The sequence below is a fragment of the Miscanthus floridulus genome, chromosome 2 (genome assembly GCF_019320115.1).
Source record: "Miscanthus floridulus cultivar M001 chromosome 2, ASM1932011v1, whole genome shotgun sequence".
NCBI classification, from domain to species: Eukaryota; Viridiplantae; Streptophyta; class Magnoliopsida; order Poales; family Poaceae; genus Miscanthus; species Miscanthus floridulus.
Genome location: NC_089581.1, coordinates 44,695,177 through 44,703,620, shown reverse-complemented (window position 1 = coordinate 44,703,620; position 8,444 = coordinate 44,695,177). Strand labels below are relative to the sequence as shown.

General features: G+C 46.3%; 1 protein-coding gene across 1 annotated transcript; it reads left to right on the top strand.

Annotated features, from left to right (window-relative positions):
• The first annotated feature begins 5,781 nt into the window (after window positions 1-5,781).
• Window positions 5,782-7,170, top strand: LOC136538651 (uncharacterized). The gene is made up of 3 exons (XM_066530617.1): window positions 5,782-5,931; window positions 6,324-6,797; window positions 7,025-7,170. Exons 2-3 carry the CDS (start codon window positions 6,404-6,406, stop codon window positions 7,168-7,170), a joined length of 540 nt encoding a protein of 179 aa, XP_066386714.1. The 5' UTR covers window positions 5,782-5,931; window positions 6,324-6,403.
• Window positions 7,171-8,444: the final 1,274 nt, after the last annotated feature.

Below are 8,444 nucleotides of genomic sequence, written 5' to 3'. Positions count from 1 at the left end.
GGACACAAGCACTGTCAGCGCATGCACTGCGTTGCCGTTGCATGGCCGCACAGGGAAAAAGTGTACGGCGCCGGTACTGGCCCGGGCTGCCTCTGGGCTCTGGCCAAGTGGCTCCTCTCAATGCTGTCTGCTCCGGGAGGGGCAGCTCCTGCATTGCGAAGGATCATTAAATGCTGTCTGCTCTTGTTCGGCATGCCGAACCGAGATTAAAGGGCCAGGGCCGCCAGCGCCAGGGGCCAGGGCCAGCCCAAATATTCTCTTCAAGCATCATTGCATTTTCTGCAGCTGAGAATTGTGAATTTGAGATGGTGGCCAAGTTTTTGGTTATCTAACACACACAACCCCCCCCCCAGTGGCGGACCCAGGATTTCAAAGTTGGGTATGCCCAAGCCCCAAGCTAAAGAAAATATATTATAAATTGAGCAAAGATCAAAGGAGAACTTGAGTTGTTGCCTCTGAATTTGGTTAAGAAAGATACAGAATCAAGATCTGTCTGTGCTTCCAGACGGCTCTAGCGGGGTGTGCGTCTGTGATGGCGACCAACGTGCCATCCTAGCCGCTTGTATCTAGCGGGGTGTGAGGCGACCCGCGGTTGAACTACACCTGCCCGCTTGCCGAGTGCTCGAGCCACAATAGTGGTAGATCAGCTACAACACTGTGCGTTTTAGGGCGACACCGCACTCGGGTTATTTTAATGTTGCCGGGTGGCGTGGCCAACGTCTTCGCTAGGCAGGCGCTAGGATTTCGTCTCGCGGGAGCATCCGTCGGGCTCGCGGCTCTTGCGCTTTGCCTCACGAGTTTCTTGACCAAGGGAGGAGAATGGACTAGAATCAGCCTTGATGGCCGGGTGAGCAGATAGGTAATGGGCTGCAACGTGGTTTCGTGGGCTGTTTTTGGATGAACAAAATAAAGAGAACTACGATACTAAAGCTTAACTATACCGTGCATATATGTATCCCTATATATACTAGTTTTTGCGGCATAAATGTTGGGTGTGCCCGGGAATACCTGGGCACAACACCAGGTCCGCCCATGCTGTAACACCCTAGGTGTTTGGCTTCTACTAATTGCATTTCATTTCATAAACATGTGCATCATTTATCTCATCATGCCTTTGTTACTGAAACATGCATATGCAACATTTTCCAATTGTGTATGTTTCATACTTGAGTGTTGTGAATAGTAATGGTGTAACATGTGAATGCAACCTGAGTTTCTCATACCTTGAAACATGGCAACATGGTAGTAATGTGACAAGTATAGAATGACAACAAAGTCATGCAACATGTGAAACATTGCATTGCAACATATGAGTGAATTGCTTGATTTAGTTGCTTTATCACATGTGATCATTAGAAGTGGTATAACAATTTTTGTAAAATGGTTGATCATGGTCTATTACACCTTAACTACACTTAGGTTACTTGTTGGGACATTGTTCATGTAGATCAAAATGACCAAAATGCCCTCAAGTGAAGGTTTGACTTGAATTGACCCCAGAGTCTCATAGTTTGACTGATTCAAAAGACCAACTTAGAGATTTTGCATGGCTGTGCACTCTTTACCAAAGTTGTAGCTAATTTATCAAGGAACAAAAGTTGTTTTATGACCAACTCATGAAAATGTGTGGAACATGGTCAAACATGGCCCACAAGTCAGTATTTCATGCTGATTTCACTGAAAAATTTGTCTAAGTCTTAAACTGCATTTTTGTTGGATCAGGCCAACTTGGGCTTCATGTAACTGCTTATCCTTGGCGAATTTGATCATGGTCCTTAAAAAGAAAATGTAGCTGGATGGTACCTCTACATTTTTCATGAACACCGTTTTTGCAAAGGATCATTGGTTGAGCCGTGTTGACACGATGAAATGGCGCTGTCAGGCATGGTCATCAACATTGAATCGTGTTTTCAGAAAACATTCAGTGAACATGGCCGACCGGTTCAGAAAGACGATGCCGTGTGGCGCCACCCGTCGCCGCTCGCCTGAGCATGCAGGCCACGCGCCGTGGACGCCCTGGCATGGCCAGCCGCGTCTTGAAGCCACCCCGCGCCTACCCGACGCACTCACCCGCCCCAGTTCGCATTTCTTCGCCTCCCACAGCGCGCAGCACCGAAGCCGTCCGCCATTGCCAGCCGGACCTTCGCCCTCGCCTAGCTCTCGCGTCCTGGCAAAAACGCGTCGCCCAGCTCACCCAGAGCCTCGCCGTGTTTCCCTCTACCTTCTCCACCCCACCGTCGTGCCAATTTTGCCTTGGTAAGGATGAAATCGCCATTTTTCCCCACCACCGCCTTGTCGGACCTCGCCGGAGTGAGCGCTCCACGCGGCCAGCTCTCCTCGCGTCCTTGCCATCCCTCCTCTGTCTCGCGCTAGGGTCGAGGAATGCTGCCATAGCTCGTAGGGTCGCCCTATTGGGCTGCGACGCCGTAGCGTCGTCGGAGCCGGTCGTGCCGTGGCCGAGCGCCGCCATGGCCATCGCCACCCCCTCTAGCGGCGTCAGTAGCTGCAATAAAGGGTTCCCCTAGGTCCGCTAGGGTGAGGCGAACACGTAGGCACCGTTGCCTTCGCCGGAGAATCCACCGACGGCGAGTTGCGCCGTCGTCTTCCTTCGCTCCCCTACCTGTCTTGCTATCACGCGGGTCCCGGCTGTCAGCCGCCGAGGCTGAGGCGGGAGCCCAGCATGGGCCGCGCCGCGTCTTGGGCCGCGCCAGTGCGCTTCGCGGGCCGCCGTGTCCTCGGGCCGGCCCAACAGCAGTGAAATGATTTCTTGTTTTGTTTTGTTTATTTTGTTTTTCACAGAATTATGTGCATAATTCAAAAATGTGTAACTCAAGTTTGGTAGATCCAAATGCTATGGTTCCAATTTTGTTGAGTTCCTAGTATTGTCTAGTATTTAATAAAAATATTATATGAGCACATGTTTTAGAAATTCTGGATGAATTAAATAGGACTTTGAAATGTGTTTTTAGATGCATGCAAACTTGTTTGAATTTTATCTTGAGTTTCTGTGGTCCAAAAATTATGAAATTTTGTGGGTAATCTGTTATTGCTTAGTAGAATCTCTGGTTAAAATTTCAGAGCTAGTGCATGTATAGTTTGTGAGTTATAGAATTTATTTTTATCAATGGATGGATCTTGTGTGAATTTTCATAATTTTTCTATAGATCCAGTATTGGTAAAATTTGGTGAGTAAGGTTCTTATGCTAGAATGATGCTAGGAAAAATGTGAAATCTGTTGCTTGACACTTTTCATTAGGATTTCCTAATTATGCTAAAAATAGGCATGCCACCTGTTATTTTGGGTACAGCAAGTTCTGCTTGCCCAATGGCTTTGAAATTTTTATGGTAGTCTATGTGAAGCATGATATAGCTACTGTAATTTTTGTAGATTTTTATGAACAGTTCTGCTATATATTGCTTTAATCACTTAATTAACTAAATAAATTTGAAAAGAATATTAAATAATTTATTTAGAAGTTGGCATGATACTTTCTGATGTTTCTTAGGTATGAAAAACAAGTTGGTAAACTTGGTTTGATCAAATTAGGCTTTGGCATCATCATTAAATAATTAAGTTAGTAACCCTGTCATTCCTAGACAGATTCTAGGTATACTGGAATTCGATTTGATTAACGTAAGAATCATGCCTTAATGTTTACAAATGATTTGTTGAAAATTTCACAAGCTTTCCAGAATGTCCTCATACAAGTCATTTGGAATTGTAGAACTTTGGTTGTGATTGAATTAATGGACTACTTGTATGCATATGAAACTTTAAATGTTAAATTATGTATACCTTTACTATTTCTAAGTTTGTGGTAATGTTCCTTGGTATTAGGCCTTTAACTGAAGATGATCATCTTTATCTTAGGTTATGCAAGTTAGGTAAGTTGATCTTGTTCTTAAGTTAAGTTAGATACATGCTTAAAGTGATTTGAATAGAGCTATTTTACTCGGTAAACGAGTGTCTAGTGATGTTTTCGGTAAACACTTACTGTGATTCATTCATCATTGAGCATCATGTCATTCCTTATGCATCCATGATATTTATCTTGTGCATCGGCATGCAAATAGGTGTACCGGAAGGAGTGACCCTGCTGGAATTTGAGGAACCGAGCGAGCAGCAACAGCCGACACCGGAGATTCAGGAGGAGCAGCCTTCAGAAGAAGTGTCAGACGAGGTCGCCGTTGAGTGCCCGGACCACCGTCCTTGCAACTTTGTGAAAGGCAAGCCCCGGAGCATATTAAGCCTCCTAATTTCTGAAATACAGTTACAGTATTATTGTTACATATATATTGTTGTATTAAGTTTAGGTGTTGGATGCAAACACTTGCTGCATTGGTTATCCAATCCTTGTCCAGATATTGATACCCTGAATCCTATGTAGCTCAGGCTCGTGTAGTGCTTAGCCCTGCTTTAACACGGTAGAAGTCAGGTGATTTCCTGTCACCTGCGAGATATAGGAAGATACATATGGCACGATTGGCTATATTTGCTATCGTGGAAAAAAAACCAGTCTTAAATTGAAATGAAGACCGGACGGAGGCTTGCCGGTTTGCAGTGACTCCGTCTGTGTCGCTTAAGGACTGATTCTTGGAGCCTTTCCTGTTCATGTTGAACGCATGCCTCTCTCTTAGTTGGCCGTGTCCGATGACCGACCGCGAAGCCGAGTAGCTCACCTCAGGCCGGGAGTCGATAAGTATAAAGTGCGCCTCGGAAGGGAGCCGTAGGCGTGAGTCCAAGGGCAGGTGATTTAAAAGTCCTGATCGTCCTGGCAGAAGGGTAATCCCTGAGAGTGCTGGCGCTGATCGAACCCGCGAATTTGGTTCCTAAGTTGTTCCAAAGGTGACCCATGGCTACCCTTGCTAAGTATGCCAGGGTGAGAGTTAGGAATACCCCCTCAGCTGAGTTGTAATTTGATTCGAGTCACCGTCTCTCCCGGTTAGTGAGAACTTGACGGGCTTATCTCCAAAGTAGATACACTAAATGACATAATGGTTCGGGAATGAGGATATGATGATGACAGCCTTATTATACCTGCTATGGTTAATATTGTTTGCTCCTAATAAGTGAGTGCTCTAGTACAGGTGCTAATCTAGTGGACAGGTAAATAATGATAAGCTTGATGCTAAGTTTAAATTGGTTACTATAATCATAAGCTCTTTTATGCAACTGTGTCAAGCTAGCCCACCTGAAAAGCCTTGCATGACCCTTGATGTCTTTTATTTCTGGTTTTAACGGGTAAGTCTAGCTGAGTACCTTCTCGTACTCAGGGTTTATCTCCCACCTGTTGCAGATGACCAGTTCTACTTTGGTTGCTGCAAGTACTGCCTTCTCACAGCTGGGGATGAAGACTAGACCGTTGGGTGCGGTCTCTACTAGTTCTCGTACCTGATAATGCTTTTGTGGGACATAACTCAGACTTGGCAATGTATTTGAAAACTATGATGTTTTGTACTAAACTATGTTGCTTCCGCACACTCAAACTTGGTTTGTAATATTCTATTTAAACTCTGATGAATGTAATCCGAATGCTTATTATGAAATGTTGTAACGGATGATGTGTTGTGTTGAATCACTACGATCTTGGTTTGTATATCGAGAGTTGGTTGAAATCCTTCGTGATTTCTGGACTACCGGAATTATAGGAGCTTAAGTACAGGAATTTGATCGCTTCGGTGATTGTTTTTGTACTTACGTTCTTATGATTTGGTCGGTTCTGTTACACATGCCCCCCCCCCCCCCCCCCCCCCCCCCCCCCCCCCCAGTGGTGGACTGGCTGCAGCATCTGAAACGATCACCTTTGCTTTCTCTCTTGCTCTCTGTCTCATGACGCATGCGTGCTGGATTCAAGCACCATCTATGATCACTGACTGGAGAAGAATCTAATCTACCACTACACTGAAGAAGGAGACAAAGGAGAGAGCAAGGTAGAGGACAACCAGCATCTTTTGACCTTCCTTGTGGATATATATACCAGGATCTGGTCAGTCAGTTGCCTCTGTATGTGTGTGATCCAGACCAGAGGCTATAGTTTCAGTGCTATGTAATGTAATCACGCATCGCTATGATTTATGAGTGAGGTAGCATTAGCTTCTTCATTACTTGTATGATTAGAGTAGGGCGCATATTGATGTCCTTGTTATCTTGTTGGCATCTCATGATTTGCTTGTTTATTTTGAGCTGATTGCTAAATCAGCCGTACCCATACGTGGATCGTTCCTGTAAACACAGCTTCGATTCTTTCCAGCAACTGAAACTAAGCTTCATTTTACTGATTACTGATCTCTTCTTCATCTTGCACCTTCAATTCTGGCTGCAGGCCGGATACCCAACTGGTTACTGGTCTCAACTGAGACTCTGAGAGCAAGGACCGGTAGTCAAGGACAGAGGACGGTGCAGATGGAGAATAAGCTTGTGAGTCACCGCGACATGGAGCTCGTGAAGATGGCCATGCTCAGGCACGAAGAGACCTTCAGGCAGCAGGTCCACGAGTTGCACCGGCTGTACCGCGTCCAGAAGCAGCTGATGGGCGGCCTGGCCAGGCCGTCGTCGCAGCTCAGCTGCCGGCGCCAAATCAGGCGGCGCAGGCAGCCGCGGCGCGCGCTGGACCTGCACCTGCGCCTCCCCCCCGCGGACGAGTGCGTCGTCGTCACGCCACCGTCGTCAGCAGACGACGGGCTGGAGCTGACGCTGGCCATCGGCAGTAGTGGCGGCCGGTGCCGGAGGAGGCGCCGCGATGAGACACAGGGCACGGGCACCGCTACCCCCTTGGGCTCGGAGTCGGACATCTCCGGTGGGAGCCTGCTGACGACCGGTGAGTTCTTGGTCGTTTCTTATGTTCTCTCGTGTTTTCGTCGCTCGTTGCACTGTGCTTTTGAGATATAATCCGCTATGCCTATGCCTGTACGGTTGCTCGTTTCGGTAAGACTGTGAACTTTCCTATCCTGGCAGCTCGTCGGGATAGCTGTTGTTTGTTTTGTTTACCCTTCTTAACGAAATACACGTGAAGTCGTGTCCTAGAAAAAAAAAAAATCACCGGTGGGAGCCTGCTGACGACGTCGTCGTCGACGGACACGGGTGGGTCGCCGCTGTACCAAAGGGCAACGCCAGCGTTCCGTCTCCAGGAAGCGACGACGGTGGCGAAGCAGCCGCCGCGGTCACCATAGCTCGTGCTGTGCGTCAGCCTCGAGATGGCGTGAGATGGTCAATGCGTTGTAGGAGTCCAAGGTTGCGTTGTTGGTTGTAAGAAAGGATGCAGGTAGTGAGTAGCTTTGTAAGCATGCATGTCAGGGAGCCGGTGCCTTCTCCCTTGACAAATTGCCGATTTAATTTAACGACCATCTTGCTTGACAAATTGCTGATTTAACGAGTACTACTTGCATTGTTAACTTTGAGTAGTGTTGATGATCACGCTTGATTTGATGTATGTAGTTCATGATTTACATGTGAGCGCATGCAAAAGCGACAGTAGCAGGAAAGACGCTTTAAAACATCAGCAAGTAACCGCATAACAAATTAACAATTCACCCTCCAGTTCCCTTCAAAAAAAAAGAACAAATTAACAATTCAGTAAAAGTAACAGCAGGTTTTGCATAACCCCACTGCAGCTTGCGAAATGAACAGATTAATTTCACAGCTGCTCCTTATGACAGTACTGGTATCTAAGGTTAGTACTGTACTCATTCAGTAAAAGTTCTCTCAACAAACATTCTCCCCACTACTCTGTAACCTCTCGGGGCGACTTGGCACCAGGTATCATTACTACTAGCTTAGGTCCACCGCCTATTTCTCTCTCTGATGATCCAACTTTTCACCTAACTTTCACAGAAGAAGCAAAGAGCAGAGCATGCATGCGAAAATGTCAACTGAAGGACAAGTAACAGCTGCAGTTCAAAGTTCCATAGAAGCTATAGGAGAAATAGAATGCACCAAAGTTATATGTAAACTATTATCATGGCAAAGCTGCCCCGAGGCCAAATGGACAACGCGAAAATATTCATTTGGCCATTTTGCGCGTTGTTCATCCATCATGACGAAATGCAAGAGGAACCAGAAATGTCGCATGTGTGCGCAGGCACGGAGCCAGCGGTGGGGCTAGGGGGCTCTAGCCCCCTACCGCTCGCGAGCAAGTGAAGCCTTGTACAGTCGTCGTCTGAAATTTCAGTTGTAGATGTACAGGTAGGAGGGGCTGAGATTTGCTGAACCTCTTTTCTTGCTAATTGCCGTTATTTAGCCCCTCCTAAATTTTTTCCTAGCCTCGTCCCTGTGTGTGCGCAGAATCTTTCACAAAGAAAAAAACAGTCACCCTGTTCGCTGATGCTGAAATTTAGCTTATGTTGATGTTTATACTGAAATATTATGAGAGAAAAATATTATTCCATGACTAAAAAGTAGCTCTGAATAAGCTAAGGTGAACAGAGCCGGTATCTATATAATATAA